The 27481-nt window shown below is 36.4% G+C and overlaps 1 protein-coding gene across 3 annotated transcripts; it reads right to left on the reverse strand.

Annotated features, from left to right (window-relative positions):
* Positions 1–2719: 2719 nt before the first annotated feature.
* Positions 2720–26745, reverse strand: DPH5 (diphthamide biosynthesis 5). 3 transcript variants are annotated; one of them, XM_033092823.1, is made up of 8 exons: positions 26672–26745; positions 25528–25685; positions 21200–21324; positions 15057–15165; positions 10345–10465; positions 7211–7250; positions 5371–5474; positions 2720–4068 (listed from the first exon to the last, which is right to left on the reverse strand). In XM_033092823.1, the coding sequence occupies exons 2-8, from the start codon at positions 25660–25662 to the stop codon at positions 3845–3847; spliced, it is 858 nt and encodes a 285-aa protein (XP_032948714.1). In that variant the 5' UTR covers positions 25663–25685; positions 26672–26745; the 3' UTR covers positions 2720–3844. The 3 variants fall into 3 exon arrangements, with proteins under 3 accessions (XP_032948714.1, XP_032948713.1, XP_032948712.1); XM_033092822.1 differs by lacking the exon at positions 26672–26745 and adding an exon at positions 25921–26054; XM_033092821.1 differs by lacking the exon at positions 26672–26745 and adding an exon at positions 25903–26049.
* Between the last annotated feature and the right edge of the window lie 736 nt (positions 26746–27481).

A 27481-nucleotide genomic window follows, 5' to 3' on the forward strand; every position in this document is an offset into this window, starting at 1 on the left:
TTAAAGTCTACAGTGGCTTATCGACACCCCCTCAGAGCAGCCTCTTCTGTTCACACACAGATTTAGGCAAGTTATTTACTTCAGTATATTTCACTACCTGATCTGTCTAGAGTTTTTGTTTCCTTCCCCCAGAAGCTTCCATGTGTTATACTCAAAAAGTCTACTTTCAGTCCTCCAGCTCAGGAATCTTGAGTGTCCCCTACACGCTCATCAAATAGAAATAATTCCTCTGAACAACTTTAGAAACTCACAATATTTTTCCTTTCCTCCTTAATCAATCTCATTATCCACGATGTGGCAACAGACCAGAGAAACAGCAAAGACAGGGAGAAGCAAGCAGGACCGCAACAGATGTAGATACAATGACAGCAATTTCGTACTTTGTAATGGGACTGTAACACATTCAAACAATCCGTCAGCTCGTCCAGCTCTACTTCCAGGCTTTTAAAAAAAAATCTACCATGAAGTTCAGGTTTAACACACGCTACCGACATGTAAATGAACAATTCACCTCTTTACCTGATGAATTCTTGTAACCAAGAGGAGTAATAATTATAGCAGTAAGATAATACTCAAATGTGTTGACACTGGCATCGTTTAGGCAATCAAAAGGGAGTTGTACTCTGTAAGACAGTCCCTGCTAAAGCCGAAGTGTTTGTATTGTTATTAAAAACAAAATAATACAAAAACAAAAGCACTCCCCTAAGTATTTCCTGAATGTAGGTACATAATGGTATTCTAAAAGGGTAGAAGTTAACAAAAAATTCAGATTTGCATCTAAGCATAGGTACAGTTAACTCTGCCATTTGGTTTGGACTTTTGAAAATATTGTAACCACTTCTGAAATTATAAATAAAAAAAGGTCTGATTAGTCATCACTGTTTCCCACCCTGGGCATTAAGTTAGCTTAGACTGTTATTCCACTTTACAAGACAAAGTTACTACATTTGTAGTTACATTGGTTGGAGCCAAAACTTCCATTGGCTTCCAAAGATTTCCCCAGGTAATCCCGCCCTGGTGGCCAGCAGCTCTGGAAAACCGCAAGAGCTACACCTGAGAGCTACACCTGAGAGAGGGGCATTGTTCTACTTGGGAGAGCTGTGATTGCAAAGGGCAGAGCTAATTCCCCATGCTTTTTAAACTCTGTCATCTCTCCACAGGTCAGGATGTAGGCCCAATAATGAAGGTAGGAGACACAGCACAGAATAAGTACAAGTTTCCAGCCAGAGAACCAAGAAGAGCCTAAGCAACCAGAAGTACTGAGATTATGGAGAGGGCGCAGCTCAGAAAAGCAGCTTTATATTATGAATCCCAAAGATCACCCTCGTCACTGATGCTTCGATCTCACCCTGCTTAGCATATCGAAAGAACATTTCCCTTCCATCAGGGCACTCACACACACCCACACTCACTCCTACCGGGGCAATGCCGACAAGCCAATTAACCTCACGTGCACATCTCTGGGAGGAAATCGGAGGACCTGGAGAAAAACCATGCAGACATGGGGAGAAGATGCAAACTCCAAACCGTGGCCCCAGCTGCCAATGGAGCTTTTTTTCTCATCAACATTGTGACAAAACAGCATTATTCAAGGATCTATTGTACATATAAATTGCTTGATATTGCTCCCATGGCACTGAGGCTCTGTGCTTTTTCCTTCCCTCCATTCTTTTTTTCTTTATTCCTCAGGGTAATTTCTATTCATCTGTCATCTGCACTCTGCTTGCTGTGAAGTCCAACCATTTGAGTTTTTTGGTTGGTTGGTTGGTTTCCATTTCTCTGCTGAGAGCATCCATCTTCATTCATTCATTCTAACAACCTTTCCTTTTCATCCTTCATTATAGTTCTAATAGCTGCTTTAAAAATCCCGTCTGTCAATCCCAGTATCTGGGTTATGCTAGGATCTCTTTCTACTGTGTGCTTTCAAAACAAACCAAAACAAAAAAACATTATTTTCCTATTTCTCTGCAAGCCTCATAATATATTCTAGTCATTATTGATATGTTAGGGACCCATTTTGTTATCATGCTCTGACAAGTGTTAAGCTTTGTTCTAACAGGCAGTTAAATTATTGGCTGATCATCTTGGTTTTTATGGAGGCTTGATTTTACGTTATGCTAAAGGTTTTGTCCTTAGTTTTAACAGAAACCCTTAGTCCGGGACATAATGTTTACTAATACATGGCCATGCTAGGGTTTTGATGGAAGGTCTCAGGTGCTTGTCAAGCCTTCTAACTTGTCAGAATTCAACCTTGAAATTCTTGTCTTCTTGCAACACAGAGCAGGAGTCTCTGCTCAGCTTTCCTAGTTTTTTGGCCATGGCTTTCCGCTAGGTGCCCTGGAGTCTTCTCTGCACATGCACAGTTCAGGAATTAGCCAAAGACTTAAGAGGAAATTACATACAGATTGAAAGACTCCTCCCTCGCTGCCACCCTCATTTCTGGGAATTTCCTTCAATTTAGTTTCTCTAGCGGCCCCTAATTTCTCTGACACCTCAAGCCAGTAAGACTGCACTTCCTGTTGAGTTCCAGCTACTCTTCACCAGACAGACTGGGAATGCCCTGAGAGGGAAAGCCGTGTAAGGACAGTTCTCAGCCTGCTTTTGGTCACTTCCCAGTGCCTTTACACAGTTATTTATTGTGTTTTGTCCAAAGTTCCTAATTGAGAGGGTTTGTATATTACAAACTATTCCACCATTACCAAAAACCAGAAGTCCTTCATTTTATTATAATCTTTAAATGTTTGATTTAATGCCTCAAAAGAAAACAACACAGAACTGGTGTCTAAATGTCCTTAGCTCTCTCCCCTTTTGTGTCCAATAGCTTGAAAATAGAATGTTTCATATACAGTAAACAACCTTTTACCTCCAATGAAATAAATCAAAATAATCTCTTGTTAATTGGTGCTCCCAGGAAGTAGAGAAGTATTTGTTCAACTTCCAACAAATTTACTGAGCAAAGAAGTCAGGTAAGTTGAGGCCATGGAAACCCTCAGAGTTAGACCAACTAAACTAGTAGGTAAGAAAGCTATTTATGTTAGGAACAAAACGTATAAAACTCTGTGGTCATGAAATATAATAAATGGAGTGTTATTCACAACTAGTAAGAAGAACGTGACTACTTTCATCCATATATAGTGGCATATTAACTGAGTTAAGTGACATGACGAATCTTGACTAATCCACTGTTGTCTTTAAACTTAAATTTTGTCAAATTTTATTTTGTACTCTGAAAGTTTTCCATTTGTCAGCTTGGATGTGAAAGTTGTTATTTAAAACCAAAGAGCAACTTACATGATTGGCTGAACATTTATAATTCAACAATTATATAACCTCCAAAATACAGTAGAATATGAGCTACATAATTAGGATGTCAGCTGAATAAGACAAGGCAATTTGGAATGATGTCATTTTGGGCATGTGCTCAGATGAGCTTTAAGTAAGTAGAACTTATTCTTCCCAACTCTGTTTATATGCACTAATATTAACTGCTGTGAGGACAGCAGACTTTTTAAGAAGGAAGAGAGTCCCACCTCGTGTAGACTGGTTTCATAAAGAAAAACTGCTTTTAAACGAGTGTTTATGGGTGACTATTTACAAGTTTCCAGTTTGGTCGGCTTCATGTGCATACATCCTGAAAAACTGCCAAATACCAGGAACGACTGATGATATCAGAGGGAAAATACTCATTGCCACAGGAAACCAAACATTGTTGAGTCAACATCTTTCTTTTTAGTCACCTGTTGGATACTTATTAGGCAAACCAAAAGACCTGTTCTATTCGTTATACAAATGGGTATGTAACACATTGACTGAAATGTACATCCAAAATAGAAAATGTCCACGTTCAGAGTCCATCGATGCTTTGGGATTCTGAGCTGGTTTCTGATATAGAAAACAGACTTAGCATCTCCATCTCCAGTGGATGCATGCTGCCTCCTGTGATGATTAAGGAATGCAGCGGTCCTCCCAAATCCACAGTGCACATCTGCTGCAAAGTGCCAGCAGCAATTTTCTGGTCCTCAGCTCCAACCCTGGCCAAGCCAACACACAGTGTCTCCTCAGTGACTGCTGTTTAATAAAAAGGATACCACCATTCAGCTCAGCAATGTATTAACCTATCCAATGTTAAAACTAGCATTAGTACCAAAAGCACATGAAAGACACCCCCAAAATCTTAAATCTCCTTAATCACTCATTATGGACCAATTATCTTATCTAAGGCTTTTATAAATCATTTGTCATACCTGACAAATAAAGTAGTACTTCCCAATTTTACTGGTTCAGAATACAAAGGCTTACCTTAGTTTAAGTTTTCAGGATTTAACAACAATTACATGTATCCATACGCTTTACAATTGCATACCATTCATCTTAGATTCTGAGTGAACAATGTTTATTACATGCTTGTATTTTAATAAGTACTTGAGATATGTTCACATTGACCAAGAAATACTAGAAAAAGATAGAGATAATGAGATAAATACATAAATTTAAGTTTATGCTTGGCCACCTAATTAGCTATGTGACAAACTTCAGTTTTTTTCTTATTTTTAAAAGTGGAATACTATCTCTCTTAAATGGTGGTTATAAGGCTACGATAATAGATATGAATGTTATTTAGTAAACTACAGAGCCCTTAATAAATAATGGGCATTATGACATTAATTTAAAGTTCAAAATAACCAATATTAGGGAACTTTACTATTATTCACTCTTTTGCAACAGCTGAAGGGCTGACCCTTTCATGGTTTTACTGTTTAGTTGGGAAAGCTGTCCTGGTTGAACAATGATCAAAATGGGGCAAATGATTTATATGAGGACAAGCAGGCATGTGAGGAACTCTGTACAAAGGTATGATATAGAACACCCTTGTAGATTATGTGTTTCGTGACTTTAACAAAGCTTTCTAATGAGAATAAAATAAGCAATGGCCACTCAAGAATCTCTTTATATACCTTTTCTATCAGGAGGTAGGTACGCAGAGGAAGTCAGCACCTTGTAACAGAATATAATGCCAGTTTCATTTAAGAACTTCTCAGTAAAGGTTTACTGACAATAAACATTGTATTACATAGTACACACTATGTCTAGATACTAGGAATATAAGGATAAATTCTCGTCTTTATTCTAGGGAATATTATCCCTGGTTCAGTGTTGAGAATGAGAAAAAGCAGAATAAACATATTTTTGTAGGACAAATCTAATTTTAGAGTTCTGTATTTTATCAAAATATTTATATAGTAACATATTTACTTCAAACCAACTCTCGCCTCAGTGGTGGTGGTATATCTGTGTGTCAGATGTTCTAGCATATACACATCTCCATGCAGCAGAAAGGGAATATCTGAGCCCTGTTAGGGTCTTGAGTACCTGGGTCTTCTCCTCGTGTTCTTTGATTCTGAACAATCTCCAGAAGTTGCTGGGCTGCTTGGTTTACACTCATATACCGAGGAGGTTCGTAGATCTTCCTTCCCCTGTGAGAATAACACTAGATGACACTGTTCTTAGCCATGAAATTACATAAGACAGTCTTAACAAAAGTAGTCCCCCAGTATACTCAAGTACCAGGTCCACATTCTGTCTGAAGCTTTCACATCACACCCACCTTAATTATACACTAAAGCACAGATACAGTGATTGTTTACCTAAAGTTTCTTAAGCTTTTTTCATTGTTCTACTTCAACTGCCCTCTGATCTCACTGAAATGTTGGCAGAAACAAAAGTCCAACAACTTAAAGATAAATGTCTAAATCAAAGTTACCTTTATTCAAAGAAATACCTTAGGCAAAAATAATTAAAAATAATTGGCAATTTGTTCTATAACCTAGCTTAATCAGGTTCTATGTTCACATTCATTGCCATGTTTAAACCACATATTCCACTTTTCACTTCTTCCTTTAAGAACGTAAACTAAAGTGGTAAATATCTGAAAATCTTAGATGGTAAGACAGTTTATCTCTATAAGACTCAAAAGCCTACCATGATCATAATAAAACATAGCATTTGCAACTTATAAAACAGTTTGTATAGATTATTTTACTGAATCTCAAAACAATTCTGAGTCAGCACTGTCTAAAAGAAATATAATTTAAAATTTTCTAGTAGCCACATTAACAAAAATTTAAAAAGAGCAAAATAAATTTTAGTATTTTATTTAACCCAGTATATCCAAAATATTATATTTCAACATTTACTCCTATAAAAATTATTATAGAGATTGTTTTTGTATGAGGTCTTTGAAATCCGGTATTTTATGCTTATAGCACATCTTGATTCAAATGTTAAATTTTCATTGGAAATACACGTACTTGATCTGTATTTAGATTTCATAAAATTCATGGTTGTACAAGTAGGTTTACATATTAAAGTTGTTCTCAATATACTTCAAAGTCTTCCAATAACTAAATTGAGTATTAGTTTCAAATTAATTATAATTTATAATTATAAATTCAGGTCCAGTTACATTAGCCATATTTCAAGTGCTCACTAGTCGTCGCATGTGGGTAGTAGCTACTGTATTAGACATTGCCTCTCTAAGCAAAAAAGGATTATTATTCTCATTATTTATATGAGAAAAACAAGGCTTAGAAACGGAAATAACTTGCCTAAGAGCACATCACCAGAGGTAGACTCAGGACTCAAACCCATGTCTCCTGACTCTCAATTCATTAATTCATTCTACAAATATTTACAGAGTGCCTACCGTGTTTCCCTGAAAATAAGACCTAGCCGGACCATCAGCTCTAATGCGTCTTTTGGAGCAAAACTTAATATAAGACCCGGTCTTATTTTACTATAAGATAAGACCCGGTCTTATTTTACCATAAGGTCTTATCTTACTATAAGTTAAGACCCGGTCTTATTTTACTATAAGGTCTTATCTTACTATAAGACCCGGTCTTATTTTACCATAAGACCGGGTCTTATATTAAGTTTTGCTCCAAAAGACGCATTACAGCTGATGGTCCGGCTGGGTCTTATTTTCAGGGAAATAAGGTAGTAGGTGCCAACCACTGTTCTCAGTAATGAATCCATAAAATCTATTGCCATTTGCACTCTATCACACTGCTTATCATTTCATAAGTTTAATTTTTAACTGGTAATGAAAGCTGATTTTCAACAATCTTTAAAACTCATGTAATTTAAGTAGAATTTATTGAATTGTTTAAGGAATTAAAAGAGATGTAAGCATTCTCAGAGTAAGACTTACTTGATGAGATTTTCCAAAGACTGCTCCTTTACTTTGATGTCTGCAGGAAGTGAAAAAGAGTTTTCTTTTAATTTAATAAATTACTGTATCCAAAATCCTGTGTAAAGCTAAGTTTCAGGGAAACATTCTTTTCAAGTCTCCAAAATGCTCATTTGAGAGTTGTGACAGTTTTCCCTCACACTTGAATATAGCCACTGTTACTGGAAATACAGAGAAGAATGGAAGCTTGTGGTTGTATAAAGGTAATTAGTTAGAAAACAAACATGAGGTTGGCCCTGAGACCATCCTGAAAGGATCCAATTTCCTCTTGGAAAAGAAGACAGAGGAAGGAGTTAGATAAATACTGGCATATTCAGTACCTAACAGCTAATCAACATCTTTGTTCATTTCTACTAGCTGGTAACTAACTGCACAGGCCCAAATGAAAAATTTTGTTATGTTCCTATCCTTACTTATTTTGCAGGCACTAAATGTAAGTTTTGATGCATGTAACATAAATACAAGAAAATTCTTACTACATTTTGAAAAGAGACTTTTGCTTTCTTATGAATGGTAAGACATACACTAATAACTTATTAATAAACACTTTAATACCAAACAGTCATACTTTTAACAGGGCTTTCCCAGCGAGCCCTGACGCCGGCTACAGAGATAGCACAGGGGCTAAAACTCATGTAATACACTCTCATGAAGCCCGACAGTCCAACTGTCACCAATATTTGATTTTTCACATTTGAATCACTGATGCTCAGCTGAACTATTTCGTAAAAGGTAAAAAAGCAGAATCACTTTACATCCTCAGAGGAATTCAGTATACAACAGCAAGAGCAACAGCTGCTTCCTCTTCCACATGCTGAAAACAAATGGTTCAGCCAAAGTTTGTTTTTGCAAAAATAAATATAGTACAACTGAGGGGATCTTTGTGACAGACTTTTACAGCTTTCCTAAGTGATTATTAAGTTTTTATTATAAAGGATACTAAAGAGTTTGCTTGGAAAATATAGCAGAAATTAATTCCTTGTACATATTTCTATTGTTCTTGGAACCAAAAGTGGAAGTATTTTTCTGGTTTGAAATATCATTATTTAGTATTTCCACTTATCTGGATATATAGGGGAAAATGCACATCTGTTATTGAAAATGTGGCCTCCAACACAATTAGTATTATAAACTGAGATTCTTTTAAATGGTATTTTCAGATTTTAAAAAATTCAACACACTGATTAATTCATTCACCTTGAACTTCTGAAATGTTATTTGTGATAGTAAACTTTATAATTTAATATTTTCAATTTTTTAGCTTTTTTAATGATATGCTGTACAGAATTATATTTTTAAAATGACGAGGACTGGGGGGGATTTTTCTAGGTAAATGCTTTGTAATCAAACATAAGTGAATTAATCTCAAGCCAGACCAGTCTTATTTTTTTCCTCGTCTTCACACAGACCATAATTATTCTTCCCTACTTCTGCTTGCTAGAATTAAGCTTAAGCTTCTCCTATTCATCTTAGAACCAGGATCTAGCATAGTACAAAGTTCCCAGTAGATACTCCATAGATGTCTATTGAAGAAATCTGCTCATGTGGCTTCACCACCCACCTTAAACTATCTTAAACTATCCAGCCCCTAAGTAGCAGAAGCCCCAACTTCTTCATAAGGCCTTAACTTCCCCTCAAATGCTCTTTATTCTTTGAAATATCTATACAATTAACGTTACATTTCATTAACCTCTAATTACATCATATATATCGGTCTAATCTTACCAAGTAAAATTCTCTGTGGTTTCCTACCATGGTATATTCTCACTAATTACTACAGGGCTTGGCCCACAGTAGGCATTCAATAAATACGTACTAATTTAAATGATGAAAATTCCAGATGACTAAATGATGAGATCTATGGTTTGAGGATTTGGAATTATAGTATCTTGTATTTCACACCTTGTTCCTGCTTTTGTTAATGGAGCAAGAAAGATATATTGTTTAACTTTGTTTGTCTTTTCCCAGGAAAGCCAAGAAAAGAGGCAGCTCTTAGAGAGTTCAAGAGCCAAAATTGTGGTTTGTCCTTCCTGCGTCTCCATACAATAGAACTTAATTGTTCTCTAAACTTTCATGCGCACAACATGTTAATTCCAACTAGATTTTAAAACCCTAAGGGCAGGGTCCATGTCTAATACTTTCTTAGTATTCCAAAAGCACCTACTTCCACATTGGGCATAAACAATAAATACTTGTAAACTGATTTTCTAACTGCCTTTCCAACGCTTCACAAAAAGTAAATGCTGCTTTTTCTCCCTTCCCTCCATTTTTTATGGATATATAGAGAAGTTATCAGGTAGCCTGCCTTTTAAGACTTTTCTCTCCCTGCTCTGTTTAAAACCTCTCAGTTCTGTTGTAAAACACACACACACACACACACACACACACACACATCTAAATTCCAATGAATCCATTTTTTAATCTCTCAGTGGCATATACCTGAACTACAAAAAAATTAAGATTGGCCTCTTTCTATGTGGAAAAATCCAAAGACAAAACTATAAAGCTAATTAATTATAATAATGAATTTCTAAATTGCACTCACAATAAACTAAAATAAGAAAACATAGCATACCAGTTAATTGTGGGTTAGAGGCACAAGCCAAAAAAGTCAGAGATGCATTCATGGCCTGATATAGAGCTAGAATTAATTAAGTGTCAATGTGAATGGAATAAAAGGAATGTGTTCTTGCTGGAATTGAATGAACGAGCAAGAGTTAAAGATTTTCTGTGTCAAAGGGTAGTAAGACCAAGTCTGAGAAAATAAACTAAAAAAAACTCCAATCAATTAACTGCCATAAATATTTATTGAACAGCTACACTGTGCCAGAACTCTAAACATTAGGATGAAAACAGTGGGTGAGACAAAGTCCCAGCCAGGGAGAAAATTTTAAAAATAAAACAAGGTAATAGGAAAGAAAATCATGGGAGGATATAGGGTATACACGGTCTGACAATTCGAGAACTTGTAACAATGCGTCCTTTCTCACCTCTAGCTAGTGGCCCACAGAACGGTTTCACCTTAACACAAAATCAAATCGAGAACAATATGACAAGTCCATATTGTGACTTTAAGGAAACTCCCAAGCCCTCACCTAGTAAACATAAGGTGTGCATGTCATTTTGTCTGTTCTTCTTCACTTTGTCAAAGAAGCTTTCTGGTCGCCAAGTGTCTGTCCAAAAAACAATAGAAACCGTCTCTCCAAACTTATACAACTAGAAAAAATAAAAACGTTAATTAATGATGGAACAATTCACTAACTACTATTTCATAGATAACAACCAAAATAAAAAGTGAGACGCAGACTTGAGATGGGTTAGGAATCCTATCTGTAGCTAAAAAAAGCAATAAAAGTTCTTTGTCCCACAGCAGCTGGTGTCTTTCTGATGCCCTTTCAGTAGTAGGCTCCTCGTATTTCTGCGTTCAGTATAGGAACGTATGTAACCAGTTCATAATTTAGTCATGCAGCCTGAATATGCTGAAATAGAAAGAACCTAGTAGAAAGCCAAAAATAAACAAACAAAAAAAACACAAAAAAACAACCTTCTGAGCAGTGAGAGCAGGGTTCACAAAGTTAACATATTATTATCCTTACTTAACAGATGAGACGACCAATGCTCAGAAAGATCAACTGACTTGAGGTCACAGTTAACTACCTTCGTAATGAAAAAGAAACTCAAACTGAGGTCTGAGGACATACTCCTTTCCATCATGCTACCCTCAGTAAAATTCACACATGCTGTACTCACTCTGGCCATTTCTTAAAACCTCCCCCCTTACTTTACCCACTGTTTGTTCCCTCACTATCGAGTCCAAGGATAGGGCCTTTTCTCAAACCTCCTCCTTTCTCCCCAAGTGGCCCACCTACCCCCTTTGACGAGCACACAACTGAGAAGCTTGCTTGGTTCCAGTTTGCTTCCAGGCTGGCTGTACAGTTCATTTACGTGAATCCAACTTCAAATCCTATGCTGAGAAAATCTAACTTTGAATTCTGGTTGTACAACTTGTTAGCCGTGTGACAATACTCTAAGTCTTTATCTCTACAACAAGAACAGTGATAACATACTGTCTTTCCTACCCACAGGGTTGTGAGAATCAAATAACATGTAAAATATTATTCAAACTATGAAGGGATATGCTAATATTAGTTCTTATCTAGGCACTGTGCAAAGGACATTTTTTCCCAAAGACTTAATATATGATAAAACATAAAACTAAAGTTGTTATGGAAAGATTTAATTATTCAATTTAAACAGTGCTTAAAAGAATTTATAATAGAGCTAGAAAGAACGAGATTGGAAATCACGTCTAGTCCTCTGCCACAGATGAACCATGTGATTGAAATAACTGTGATTTCAGGAAATCACCTAACTTTTCTAAGCCTAAGGGTCTTCATTTGAAAAATGAAGAAACTGGTCTGGAGAAGGGATTGTCATCCTAAGGTTTCCCAGATCTGTTTTCAAAAGCTGCTACAAGAGGTAAAGGGGAGGCAGACAGGAAGGAAACAGAGAAGATGGAGCTTCAGGGTCTTCCGTCCCTCTTTTTCTAGAGAAGCTCAACTTTTCTGTTTTTGAGGTCTTAAAAACAGTAACCGACACTTGTAACAGTGACTTTGAGTTCCCAAAGTAGGTTCATCATGTTCCTCATACAGCTATAATCTCCAACCTCCAACTTAACTGCCAATGGGCTGTATTCCCAAAGTCCATTTGAAAACTGTCTAAAAAGTCCTGCTGAGGGCTTTTGCTAAGCAAATTTATCTAACAAATGTTTATTACAGATCATCCTCTATGTGCCAGGCATCATGCTTGGCACAAATATAAAGTGGGGAGCAAAGCAGAGCCCAGGCCCTCATGGAGTAAGCAGTCTCTCTTCTACTTCACACGCATGCAGAAGCTCTGGAGTCACGGACCTGGTTCTTCCGAGCTGGGTGATCACAGACAAGTCAAGTAACCTTCCTGCCTTTCAGGGAGAACTCCCCTACAAAACAGGTACAATAACGATAAACCTAATAATGTCTAGGGATTAAACGACATAATGTGTGTACAGTGCCCAGTGCCTTGCACAGAATACATGTTAGGGATTTGATGATATAATAACAGTGATGTTTATAATAACAAGATGAAGATGCTCTAAAATGCTGTGTCCCGCTCTAATCCAACTACTTTCCTTATTGGAGTGAGCTCAAAAATATTACCAAATATTTGAAACTATGCTTATGATTTAATTCTGACAAGTTCAACTGTTTATAGTCTAAAAAGGACTTGGCCTCTCTGATCAGATTTTGAAATATTAGTATTACTCTATAAAAAGATCTTTAAGGGAAAACTATGGAAGAAAACGATATACGTAGCCATATATAAATACTTCAAATGGGTCTTTGATGTTTTAAGAGCCATGGAAATATAATCAAAGAGATAAATTTTTCATTCAAAAAGAAAGGGACAGATCATTTAAATGAACTGAGATGCTAATCACATATAAACATTAGCTGAACCATTCTGCAAAAGTATCTCTGAATTGTCTAATTTGGGGGATTAAAGAAAACCTCACATAAGCACTGCTTTCTAGGACTCTGACAGTAACTGTTCCCATGGCTGTGTTGCAAACATCTTCAATGAAATCTGGAACATTATGCAAACAGTTTCACCATTTAGATGTCAGTACCTCAAAAAAAAAAGGACTAGTCCTTTGCATTTCACAATCCAAGGACTTACCAGTAAACTACACAAAAAATGAGCAAAATTATACAGTGATGAGAACTGAGGTTGCAGAGGCCTAAGCATTGACCGTCTTATAAGTAATCCTTCTTGCTGTGATCATTTATCCACCATATATGATTGATACAAACCTAAATTTAAAGACTACAAATGAGCTTTTTTCTAAGAACAGTAGGTCAATACACACTTTATTTTGTTTTAACTTGGAGTAAGTTATAGAGAAAGTAGTTTATCTAACTTGGTATTGGATCATGTTTTTATCTATTGAAGACAAACAAAACAACTCAAAATGATCCACTTGATCATATACAAGGCATTATCTAGTTAGAGTAAGAAGATGTACAGGAAAGACAAATATCAGGTAGCAGACAATAATCATCAAAAATAAGACAGACTGTAAGGATTATAAGAATTCAGCATTTCCCCCACTTACAGAGCACCTGAAGGCGACTTCTGAAGAGAGAGGATATAAGCAGAACCTTAAAGGATGGATAAGGTTTAGATTGGGGAAGTTGCACATGGGGGAAGACTGAGACGGTATGAGAAAAGGAACAGGGGTGGGAAATCTTGGGCAATATTTAGAATGACAGTAAGCAATTACCTAGAAATAGCTATTGCCTGACTTGTCTCTAACAAGTATCTTTCATTCCTGACATCTTACCATATGCCAATTCTTGTTAATTCTAGCTCTATAATTTATCTAGTAATTGACTATTCATTTCTTTTCCCACTATCTTAGTTTGAGCGCTCAATACTATTTGCCCAAATGACGTTAACAGCGTTCTAACTCATCTCACTGCCACCAATACTTGCTTCCTTCCAGAAGAAATGCTTAGAACTCACCTAGTTTAGAATCCGCTATACTTTTTAGTGTCAAAAGTTTTTTCCAAATAAATTTTAAATAGAACATCAATAGAGTTAAAGATAATGATTAGAAGAGACACTCCATTAAACTTACTCTGAACGACAAAAATGTTTAGACGGGTTTTACAGTGCAAAGAAGACTTGAATTGGCAAGGCTTTTTTTGTAAGTATGTATTTTATTAGAAGACAAAACAGAGAGCAAAATTCTTTGCCAACTTAAATGTAATAACTAAGAGCAAGTGGTAAATACTGAAAGGTGAATTATTTTTACATTTTCTCTGGTTCTTCAGACCCAAAGGCAATATTTCTGAGATGATGGCCAGGATTAGTCAACTAATTTGGGCTACTCCTTCTAGGTAGTAAAGAAAACACAGACCCTTTAAAGCTACAGATGGCATTGGTATCCAATGCTAATGTATCTTCGTATTATTAATATCTATTTTAAATTATGGATCCCAGGAAGACATATTGAGGACTCTCTTATTTCATAGATTCTGAGATGCACACTTTTTTTCTATTATAATATATATCTGAAATAAGAAGGTGTCTTAACAATCAATGAAGTCTTAAAACCACTGCTGGCCATGCACAGTCACAGTTACCATGGATCATATTTGTGTGAACATTAGAACACAAATACAAAACTTGGAAATGAATGTCAACAACTCAGAAGAAAATCTTGGAAACTGTTAACAGAATGCTCTTTTAATCCCTCAGAACCAAGATTACTGGGTTAAAAATAACTAACTTTATACATCAATAACTACAAAATTGGCTTAAAAGTCTACTACTACTGGCTTTTGACTCTTTTATAGATTATTTTAAGAAATGCTGTATCACAATGCCCTGATGGCACAGAAAATGATACTGCATGGAAAAACACGGCCTCAGCATGAAAAGTCGGTTATCTGGAAGAATATGAAAAGGGTTTAGGAATACTTAACCAATTTAATTATATTTCCTTTTTATATATGCACCAATTCCATATAAGATTAAAATCTTTCTCTAGCTAAATTTCAATGGTCTATTGCAATAAGGGGGGAAACATCTAAGTTACAGGAAAACTTACTATAAAAAAATTCAGTATTAAAAAATTTAGTACACACATAGTATAACATGTCTTGTAATTTATGAAATGTAATAAAATCTACTTGCAATTTGTAGAAAAATAAAACATTTTTACTACTAAATACTATTTACAAACCACTTTTTTGGGTAGTATTACCTGTAAACCACAGCAGCCTACAGCATTCACTATGGAAGCATTGTGAATAACTCGGTAAGAGATTCCCAGCTTTGTTGCTCTCAGAATCAGATCGCTGTGTGTTGTGGCCCTGTAGAGAGAAAATATCGGGTTCGGTTAGAGGAGCCGAGACTGACTTTGTAAGATAGTAAAGCTGTAATATTTCATGAGTTCAAGTCAATCGAAGGGTTCACACTGCCTTTCCTCATTTCTGGGCTTCTCGGCAACAAAAGTGTAAGTCTTCACAATGTTGAATTGCACCTGTCACACTCTTAAACCAGTCTTGGCAGCTACAGAAGATAAGGAAGTTTCACTTGCTCTTTTGTCCTGTTAATACTTGCAAAGACATCTGTTCAGCAACTGAACTCTAGAGCAGTAATTCTCAAACTTTTACGTCTCAGGGCCCCTTTAAACTCTTAAAATGATTGCTCTAGAGTTCTAAATTAGGGCACAACTAGACCCACTTCTTTATTTCTGCTCTATTTTGAAGGTTTTGTTTTTGTATTTTGAAATACAACGTGGCAGAATATACAGAACATTTTCATGGCCTGTCAATCTTTGCCTTTATATGAGTTCTGATATAATCTTAGTTGGGTTTTATGTCTGTCTAGCAGTCATTTTATTTATAACCTTGTCCTGTGTATAATTAGAATGTGTGTATGTGTGTGTATATTCTGCCCGTTGCCTTTCCTTTTTGAGCTAAATCTAATGATTATAATTAGATAGGCTGGTGGAGAGAGAATATATGTAAATACAAATACAGATACTGTGAGATGTAACACCACATCAATTTAGAACTGCATTATTAAAGAGGCCTTCCCCCCCTTGATGAAACTTCCAGGCCCTGCTGGGGAAAGCAACATTAGCATGTTTGAGAAACTCGCACAACAAGCAGAACCTGTGAACTGGTCAATGCATACCAAGTAGGAAGATCAAGGGCTTTCACCCCATGAGGCAGTCAGAAACAGATTAACAAACGCCCACCAGGGAAGCCTGTTTTTAATCACACACATAACATAAAAACTAGTATGAGAAACCACCATTAATTTGATTTAGAGTAAGCTTGTAAAAAATGGTATGTCAGTTGTAAAAAATGTTTTTAATATCACTTTCAACAGAATTCCACTCCTTAACACTAAGAAAAACTGAATTAATTACTTGCTGAGTTATTTAAACAGATGAGCAGAAAGAAAAACTGGTTTAAAATTTTCTCTCTTTATCACAAGTTCATTTAAAATGACCAGATGTGGTTGGTGTACTATGAAGATTTAATGACCTAGCAAAGCAATTTGATTCTGTGAAACTGACATAAATGTGATTAAATAAGCCCCTCAGATTTCCGCTATAAAAATTTGTGACAAATGGTATTTAATCATCACGATTACTTAGATTATATTGCTTCATGCAAAAGAAAAAACTGGTTTGAAACAGGCTTAAACCACTACTGAGCACTTCTTCCAGCCTGGGGCTCATGAAAATGCTTCATTTATGATGACTGGGAAAGTGTGTGTGTGTATAAAGACAAACATTACTGTTTCTGGACATGTGGCTCTGTTCACAATCATACACACACACACAAACACGACTGTGGATAGAGCCACATGTCCAGAAACAGTAATAAATTTGTCTTAATAACATGTTTGTGACTTGGAATTGATCTGAAAGCAGTTTCAAGAGGAGATTCAAAAATGGTTTGATCAATGGCGTCAATAAAATAAAGAACATGAAGGTGACCAATTTAAATGTATAAGACTTGGTATATTTTAAACTTTATTTTATAACATTAGTTTGCAGATATAGTACTACCGTATTTGACAGAGGTACGGCTGATGATCTGAAAATTCACTAATGTTTGCAATGATATGGTGAAACTGATGTTCTCATGAACTACTGGGAGCACTGCTGTAAACTGGTACAATCCTCTGAAAAAGTAACTTGACAATATATGCTTAAAAATGTCCATGTTCAAAACGTTTTTCTTTTTTGGAGGGTATTATAAACCTATTTTGAAAAATCTATCATAAGAAAACAATCCAAAATGTGGGATGGGAAAGTGGGAGGAGAGGAAAAGAAAAATATACATTACGCCATCAATGTCAGCATTATTTGTACAGGAGAAATAAATTGACTAATGATCATGATGATGGTTAATGGACAGTTACAAGGTGCCAAGCACTGTTCAAATGCATTACACTGAATGGAAGCAATCAAATAACCTCATTAGGCACATAGGAAACAAGTGAATAAAGGCATATTTTTGTATATGTGTGTGCCATGAAGAAAAGGCACATAAACAAGGATAAAAAATTGTGTTCATTTATTATAAAACATATAGTTACAGAGCATATTAAAATAAAGAATAAGAAAATGGAACCATCATTAGAATTTGTTTAATGATGACCTTTATGGGATAGAAAGCTTAAAGCAGTCATCTCCCACATGACTGAGTCAGATCTATTGATGTATTTTTTTTTAGAGGCATTTACATTCTTTATGTGATTAACTTCCGCTCAATAATCTGGAATAAAAGGGCCAAGATGAAAACTACATCAACTGACTTTCAATTACCTTCTTCAAGAACTTAAGATTGTTGGAGATGGATGGTGGTAATGGCTGCACAACAATATGAATGTACTTAATGCCACTGAACTGTACACTTAAAAATGGTTAAAATGGTAAATATTATGTTTTGTATACTTTATGACAATTTTTAAAATATTAGAAAAAAATTTAAGATTAAATAATTTTTACTTTTTAAATTTTTTATTCAAGCAAGTAGAAATAGACTTTAAAATTAAACAAAGGATATTTTTGTTGTTGTTGTATATAAAGAGTTTCAGTGTCTTGCTGAATTCTGTATTCCCCTCCTGGTTTATCCATTTAATTCACTCATATTCTAATTCTTCAAGGCCCAAGTAAAATTGACACATTCCCTAGCATCCTGTCTCCAACCACTATATACCCAATTACTATATCCCAATAGTAATCCAGTGGGTAAATAAAAAATCACTGTAGTACAGTAATTATTACATAAATCTGAATACAAGATTATGCATGATTAGTCACTGACACAGGGCAAATTAATTGCCTATGTGTTAAAAAAGGGGTGGGGGTGGGGGCACTTACTCCTGAATAAAATAAGAATTCATGGAAGAGGTACCATCTGAGCCGGGTCTGAAAGAATCTATTTTACTAAATAGAAACTGGGGATGACAATAATTAACACCACTGTATGTGTATCTGAAAGTTAAGAGAGTAAATCCTAAGAGCTCTCTTCACGAAACAAATATTTTCTTTTTTTGTATGAGATGATGGCTAGTAACTAAACATACTGTGTGGTAATCATTTCACAATGTATGTAAGTCAAGCCATTAGGCTGTACACCTTAAACTTACGCAGTGCTGTTATGTCAATTCTGTCTCAATAAAACTGGAAACAAAGAAAGGAAGAAAGAACTGGGAAGAACAGTCTGTTTTTTTTAAAAAAAAGTATGAGCAAAGACATGGTGGACAAATATTGCCAAACACTTATGAAATGACAATGTTGTACAATTTGGCTCTGACATAGTGAAAAAAGAAAATAGTAGTCAAAGGAAAAAGTAGACAGACTTAAGGCCATGAAAATCACTGAAGGTTTTTGAGCAGGGTAGTACCGTGTTTCCCCAAAAATAAGACCTAGTCAGATAAGCAGCTCTAATGAGTCTTTTGGAAAAAACATTAATACAAGAGCCAGTATATATTATATTATATATTATATTATTTATATTATATTATATTATACCCAGTCTTATAGTAAAATAATTTTTACTATATAGTATTTTATACTATTTACTATATATTATTTTACACATATTATATTATATTATATCATATTATATTATATACCTGGTCTTACATTATAGTAAAATAATACCAGGTCTTATATTAATTTTTGCTCCAAAAGATGCATTAGAACTGATTGTCCGGCTAGGTCTTATTTTTGGGGAAACACGGTAACAGCGTTGAGGCCCTTTTTCTGGGCCTCAACTTTCTCATTTACATAGAATTCTCCCTTCCACTGTGGTACAAGAGTGACACAGGTGCAAGGGCAGGTTGGACAGTCCATGTCTGGCCAATAATGGAGCTAATAATGTTTTCATCTGGAGCCCTTCAAATTGTGGGTTTACAAATACGAATTTGACCACAGCATAGGTAATGAATGAAAAGTCTAGACCAGGCAAAAGGCTATTACACTAAACTGGGTATATGATAATAAGAGTTTGGATTAGGTAGAATAGTGGCAGTCAGAATGGAAAGGAATAAAAAGATATGAAAAACCTGGTTAAAAAAAAAATCAACAGCAGTGCTTCTCAAACTACCTAGTGAAAAGCCAATATTTTCTTAAGTACTAAATTGCCATGGAAAAATAGTTGTGTAAAGTGCAATAAAAATTAACTCTTAGAATAATCAAGAGCCGGCCCGGTGGCTCAGGTGGTTGGAGCTCTGTGCTCCTAACGCCAAAGGCTGCCGGTTCGATTCCCACATGGGCCAGCGGGCTCTCAACCACAGGTTGCCGATTCGACTCCTTGAGTCCCACAAGAGATGGTGGGCTGCGCCCCCTGCAACTAACAACGGCAACTGGACTTGAAGCTGAGCTGCATCCTCCACAACTAAGACTGAAATGACAACAACTTGACTTGGAAAAAATCCTGGAAGTACACACTGTTCCCCAATAAATTCCTGTTCTACTTCCCCAATTAAATTTTTAAAAAAGAAAAATCAAATATAAAATAATACAAAATATAAGTCCCAAATTTTTAATTATTAGAGTCAGCAGAGATAAATTACTTTTTTAAACTGCTTTAAAAGTTTCTAAATGGTTACTCTCAAATTCTGTTACCTCATCATGGACTGGTAAGTTTGCGGGCTAGCACCAGTCTACAAACCTCATTTTGAGTAGCACTGGTTTATTGGATTTTGTCAGTGACTGGATGCCACGTTAAAAGTGATTCTGAGAGTACTCATTTAGGTGACTGTTAAGAATTGACATACCATCAAGTTGTGAAGTTTGGTAGTTCAGGTGTCACTATAGAGAACACAGGATTTTGGCAGGAGTCAGTGTGATAATGAGAAAATCCTACAAGAGTTCCAAGACATTTTATATACATAGGATTTTTCATTAGCCTTACTTTATTTTACTATTTTGTGGCTTTAAAAAAAAAAAAAAAGGAAGACAGAAACTTCCTTTAAAGGAAGACTTACTTTTACAGAAAACAATGTCAGAGTCTAAAACAAACCTTTTAAATATTTTTAAATGTATGATTATCCCATGTCATTTGCAGCCAAGTATAATAATAATACACAATCCCTGGCATCCCATATTGACTGAAATTACTTCCTTTATGACAGACACATACACATATAACACCATTCTTTTGAAAAACATCCTTGGTGGTGGGCTCATGGTGATTTAATTGTCCTTATGTTCCTCAAATCTGTGACATAAATCTTGGGTCACCAGCTGACCAGCTGGAGACAAAGAACTCTTCTATTTGGTTTGACATTACAGATTGATGATGCCTGACTACACACAAGTAGAAGCCTATCTTTTTAATAATGAGGAAGAACAGAGCTCCCAATGGATATAAGAAATTGAAATCTGAGGCTTAATAGACGACAAATTCAAGACAAGTATAGTGACAGAAATATTGCTAAATATTAGATGATTAAAAAAGAAAAAAAAATCTAGCACAAAGGAAGCAGAAGATACTTGCAATTTACCTGTAAAACAAATGGCAGGTATGACTCTTGACAATGTAATACACTTATTTAATAATGACATACCAGTTGTGATTTGATGGCCTAAGTGACCTTCTAAAAGAATAGCAGAAGCAAGGATACAAACTTTAAAGCTGACACTTGATAACCAATGTGATACATATAATCACATCCTTGCCAAGCAGATTTTCTTCATTAATATCAAAGATAATAAAAGTTTAAAGCACAAAATTTTAGACAGAGCCTAGGTCAGCAGAGTCCCTCATCAAGACCCGGCAGGTAAAAGGTTTTAAATTTAACAGAATAATTCTTATGATTTAAAAAACTAAGTAAACACAGTTAAAACTCAAAATATCAGCTGTGACTTACCCAAATGGATCACCAACCACAAGAAATGCAACATCACTGATATCAGCATCCTTTAATATATTATTTGCTTCTTGTTCCACTTCTTCTCTATCAGCAAGAATCAATTTTCTTCCATAAAACTCTTCCTGTAGATGTAAGCCCAATATCAAAATGAAACAGCAGGTGACCATTTCAACACACACACACACACACACACACACACACACACCCAATCTTTGTCTGGGGCTGGTACAAATCTTGGCAACCATCCAAATACAGATCACTGAATTCAACTCATCAATGAGCCAGCACTCTGTATCATGTTGCAATTAAACTCTGTCTTTGGGGCTATCTTAATATCCCAAGAGGAGGTAGACCTAACATCTGAGGCTTTTGGCATTTTTAATTTACCTCTAAATTTGGGTCCAATAGACCAGGCAAAACACTAAGATGAACAGAGAATATGTATGCATGAGCCTTGCTTCAGAAACGCAGAAAAAGTATATTAAATAATAATTATAAACACACAGGGTAGTTTGGATTTTATTAAATTTTCCATGGGAAAAATCTATGGGACACTAGCTAAAATAAGAAGTAAATTCAATCAGAAATAGAAAATGAAGATTTAGTTGTTTACAGATCCAGCAAATATTCCTATATAATTGCAAGAAAGACTAATTTAAAACTGTATTTCCTAGTTCCTGCTAAAAAAAAAAGAAGGCAGAGTCGCAGGGGGAATAAAAAGAATTCTAAATATATAGGAAGCCTCCATACAAACTAGTCCCCTGAAGTTGAACTCCAGACAACAAAGTTAAGGTCCAGGAGCTGACCTTAACTGGTGTGGAAGCGTGTAAGTATGGAGAGGGAGCTAATATGCTAGTGGTCACGTGGTAGGATTATAAGCTATTATTCATGAATCTTATGACTGATTTCCTATGGAGTAATATGTAACTCAAATATAACAAAAGTGGATGCATAGACAAATAATACTATTTCTTACATATTGACAAGTTTCTTAGAGTCATAAGGATTATAAGGATTATAATTTTAAATAAAAAATTATAAGGATTATGAAATGAAAAAGTATCTGGTATTCAATAATATTTGTCAAGCAAATGACTAAATGGACAAATGATTAAGTATTTAAAGATAAAGGCTATCATTCCAACTGTGATAATTATTTCATAATACTTAACCAGAATCTGCTCCTCAAATGTGAATAAAGATCCCTTCCTTTCCTCTGCAAATCTTCTCAGAGACTATTGTTCGAGAAGTTCCCAATGACAATGTTTTTATATATCAAAAATGTCCTCTTTATTTTCACTTTTAACATATAATTTTCATAATCGTTAATTTTTATATACCTTAAGAACCCAGGAAACTTAGTAGTTACAGAACATTTATATTCACATATCTAAGAGAACACACACGATTACTGAAAAATAAAGGAAATGTTTTTTTCTGAACGTATAACATTTCTTAAAGATCAAATCACATGCTCTACCTAGCTTAATGCTAGTGGTAATCCTATCCAATATTTTATAAATGACTTAACAGAAAACCCCACTCTGTCCCCAAGACTTCTATCATGCATCAGTCCATGTTTAATTTATCACTTATTCTAACCTAAGAAACATTTCATTATCTAATTAAGACAACAGTATGCTTATTTTAAAGTCTCCTTTAAAGAGAAACACATGCACACACAAACACCCCAATATAATCAAACGACTAATTCTCATGAAAAAAGTGTTTTAAAAAGGGAAGAGATTGGGCGGCCGGATGGCTCAGTTGGTTAGAGCGCGAGCTCTGAACAACAGGGTTGCTGGTTTGATTCCCACATGGGCCAGTGAGCTGCGCCCTCCACACCTAAGTTGAAGACAATAAGCTGCAGCTGAGCTTCCAGAGGGGCAGCCAGACGGCTCAGTTGGTTAGAGCGCTAGCTCTTAACAAGGTTGCTGGTTCAATTCCCTCATGGAATGGTGGGCTGTGCCCCCTGCAACTAAAGATTGAAAACGGCGACTGGACTTGGAGCTGAGCTGTGCCCTCCACAACTAGACTGAAGGACAATGACTTGGAACTGATGGGCCCTGGAGAAACACACTGTTCCCCATTACATTTTTTTTTTTAAAGGGGTTTTCAAAATGGACAATATTTGAATATGGTTTCAGGCTGAGGGGAGAAGGATGTTAATATAGATGGAACATAAATAATCTATGGGAGTAAGGTTCCCAAGGGAGGGGGAGGAAGAGGTTTGCAAAACACACATCTAGATGGAGTTAATCTTGAACTGGAAGAGAACCTCATCTTACAAGTCATTTTCCAAGGCTGGAGGGAAGGTAGATTCAGATTTAGGGTATGGACAAATGGGAAGCTAATAAAGGCCATAGGTGATGGCCTCATTTTTCTCAATGCAAAGTCCTTCACTCTTCTCTTCTGTCCCTCTACTACCAAAACACAACAGTTTGATATGACAAGGAAATAGTAACCTGGTATCCAGGTGAAGTAGGTTAGGAAGAAAAGAGGGGAACAGACACACTGGGAGAAAATGAAAGTTATTTCAGTGATGCCCAGGAACAAGTATAGCAAATACTGTGCTTTCCTCCTTCATGCTTTTGCTCACAATTATTTTTTTCTTCAGCAAGGAATGCTTTTTCTTCCCCTTATCAAATCTCATATATAATAACAATATTTGTAATAATACACTTAAAGTAGGCTCACTCTATGGTCAGGCATTGTCCTAAGAACGTATGTAGTACAGTTCATTTAATCTTTATCATACTCTATGAGATAGGCACTATTTGTATCCCTTTTACAGATAAGAAAAAGAACATAGAAAAGAGACTGCTCACAGTTACAGCACACTGGTTGACTGCAAAACTTCACGTGTACTACAAATGGGGCATAGACAAGCTGAGTTTAATGATCTATTTTCTGCAGGTAGCTGGGGCCCCAAAGTTAGTTCCCTTTGGACATGAGCAGCTTCCTCCATTTATCCTGCAGAGCTGTACAAATATTACCATTTTCCATCTGGACCATGATGTAAATGGAAACAAAAGAAACAAAACAAAGACTAGGATGCATTATTTTAAAACACAGCTCAAATTCCACCTATTCCATAGTATTCTTGGACCTTCACAGCCTGAAGTAATCTTCTCTCTTACATGTATTCCAATTGCAATTAATACCTAGTAATTATTTAACAAGATAGCTTCTGCTACTTAGTTGATGAAAGCAAGAATGCTGACTCAAATAAGATCATCTAAGTTCTTTCCAAGAACATAATTTTATAGTTTCTCCCTTCCACTGCCATGATGAATTTTTACTTAAATCTTCCATTATTATTTAATTTTCCTGGGTGTAACATAGATGAATCATGAACCACTTGATAACAAAGATCATAGCTTACACTCTTTGTATAATATACATTATACCAAAGACATATAAGATCATAATTTATCCACAAAAATTACCTAAAGAAATTCAAGTTATATATACCAAAATTAAAACTCTTTCCTGGATTCACTGTCTCTAATTTAATTAACTTTTGAATAATGGAGAAAATATAAATAATATTTCCGTGTCTGGTTGTGAATCTGAGAGGATATAAGACCTGAAATTCTCTAGGTTACTTTTTTGTTTGGAAGACTTGATTGATCAGACAATTCTAGAATCCTCTCCTTCTTCCTATAACCTGTCCATCAATCTTTTCATCTTAATTTACATTGTACTCGGAGTTTAATAATGAACCTGAACTTAACCCCTCCTCCAAAATTTACTGAGCCCTTAATGAGAGCCAGCTAAATGTATGATACACTAACAAATGCTATGGTTACTACGTTCAGACTCACTCAATATATACAAGTGTATGAGTGTAAGCCTTACTGGGAGGTGTCTATTTAAAACCTGTCTGGATAGATACAGACAGAAACGCAATTACCATTCCCTATGGAAATACTTCAAAGGAGGAAGCTTTCAGCTTTTGGTTTCTGAATATATAACCAACTCATTAAGGCTGTGTCAGCACCTCATTAACACTCAACTCAGAAAGGATTTCTTGACTATCTCACGAACTGAAGGATTTTTATTAACTATCCTCAGGAGTGTACAATAACTTTCCTTTCCTATTTACAGGAGAAAGCCACAAAATTGGGCTTGCAAAGTAAGACAAAGCACCCTTTCCTTTCCCAAGTTACTTGGCTGGTGTATAATCCCCCAGATCCTTAATGAGAGGGGGGGTGTTTTAAAGAGTTTAAACAAACGGATCCTGAAAATTTGGTTCATTTAGTGTAATGAAAATCAGCTATTGCATAGCTTTCCTCCTGGGCTGGAGAACCTTAAGCACCTACCAAGGTTTCCTTCCCTACAGTAAGCACGGAAGTATAGGCTTCCAGGTACACTCGGCTGCAGCGTCTTACAACTTCCAGGCCTTTGACTGTGATGTCCTTGGCATCTCCCAGGCCCAAGCCGATCAGGTAAAGCATTTCTAAGTCCAGGGGGAGGGAGACTGCAGGACAAGTGAACGAGAAAAACAACTGTCAGCTACACAGAGGATACATAAAATCTAATGATGAACACGAAGATGAAAACCACAATAGCACGAGAAGGAACAGCAATGTCGCAAGAAGTGAAGTTTGAGAACCTTACTTCAGGCCCCTTAAATAAGGATTGGAATAACTGTTTTTTTAACAACCCTACCCCGCTTTTTCTCTTGTTACACAAACCTAGGGGCGGGCAATTACCCGCTGGGAGATCCGAAGTTGGGTCTCTGTTCTCCCCAAATTGCTAAGTGCCGCCTTTCCGTAGAAACTGCTGCCCAAGGCGCGGATTTGTGCGGAGCCAGTACCCACGCCACCGGCTTCACTTACGGTAGCCGCAAAACGCCGGCGCCTTTACTACACTTTACGACGCACTTCTGTGGGTGGGATTGAAAGCTCGGGAGGTCTGGTCCCCATTGGGTCAGTAATGACCTACAGGCTGCTGGGGCACGGATGCAAAAGGTTAGTCAGTCGTGGGGAGTGCATCCAGAGCCCCATGGCTTCTGGAAAAGGACAAAGTCAGTGGCTTCTACATCCCCATCCTAGGACCGGGTAAGTGCTAGAGCTCTTCGCTCCGGAGCGCGACCCGAAGTTGGGAGGTAGAGCCCTGCGCCTTTCCTGCTCCAGACCCACGAGGGGGTGGCGGGTGGGAGGGACTTCCCTACTTTGACCGGGGATAGCCCGACTGCAGAGTTCTCTTCCCGCCTTTTTGTTCTGCTGTAGTTTAGACAGCCGCCTCCCTGGTGAGGTGTCAGCTCTGCCGTGAGTGTGATTCTGATTTCCCAGCAGGGCAGTGATTCCTCTGGTTTGACCCCGAGACCTAATTAATTCCACAGTGCCTGCCCCAAGGGGCATGACTGGGATCTGCCTCAGTCATCCTCAGGGTGGGGAAGCCCAGACCCTTCTGAACCTAGAAAAGTGACCTTTCAGAATGCTCACGGGTTTCAGACCTCACCCAGATTCTTCCACAAGGGGAATTCCTGTAGAGCAGTTGATTAGATGTAGTAGTTCCCATGTCAGAATGGTTTGTTTTTACTGTAAAAGCTCTTCGTAAGGTCACTAGTGACTTCATCCAAGACAAAGTCCTGTTTGCTTATCTAAGTACACAGTGTTGGTTTTCCAGAATTTTCCTGGCGCTTCTCCGACAATGCCTTGTGACTGTTTTGCCCAACTCTGATTCTTGAAGCTTTGACTTTATGTCTTTTCCTGGGTTCCATCCACCCTTTGCACATGTCATTCTATACACTCTTATTGACTGATTTATCCATTCTCATTACATTGATCAACACCTCATACCATAAACAAAAATTAATTCCAAATGCATCATAGATGTAAAAGGAAAACCTGAAACTATGAAACTTCCAAGAGAGAACATAGAAAATATTTGTGACCTTATTTAGGAAAAGACTTCAGTTGCCTCCTCTGTGAAATAGAGATAATAATACCATCCCTCATAGCATTATTGTGAGGATAAATGAAAGAACACATATAAAGGGCTTAACATAGTGCCAGGCAGTTAGTAAAGACTCAATAAACAGTGGCAGATATATAGAGTTTGACATTAATTTTATAGTTATCTAATGTCCATTCTTTATCCCATTCACAAAAGTTCTATGAAATAATTACATAAGTTCATTAACCAAAGACCAGCCCTCTAGATAGAACATTTTATTGATGCACAAAGGGTCATTTTTATTTTATTTTATTTTTTTTAAAGAGGGCCCCTTTCCCATGATATTGGTTGTGAGACTTTGAGGAGAAACCT

The sequence above is a fragment of the Rhinolophus ferrumequinum genome, chromosome 22 (assembly GCF_004115265.2).
Source record: "Rhinolophus ferrumequinum isolate MPI-CBG mRhiFer1 chromosome 22, mRhiFer1_v1.p, whole genome shotgun sequence".
NCBI classification, from domain to species: domain Eukaryota; kingdom Metazoa; phylum Chordata; class Mammalia; order Chiroptera; family Rhinolophidae; genus Rhinolophus; species Rhinolophus ferrumequinum.

Coding starts and splice junctions, on each gene's coding strand:
- DPH5 (XM_033092823.1), bottom strand. CDS start 25,662: ATGCTTTACCTGATCGGCTTGGGCCTGGGAGATGCCAAGGACATCACA. Junction 10,466..15,056: donor TAGGCTGCTGTGGTTTACAG/GTAATACTACCC, acceptor TATTTTTTCTAG/TTGTATAAGTTTGGAGAGAC. Junction 5,475..7,210: donor TCTTTGGAAAATCTCATCAA/GTAAGTCTTACT, acceptor TTATTCTCACAG/GGGAAGGAAGATCTACGAAC.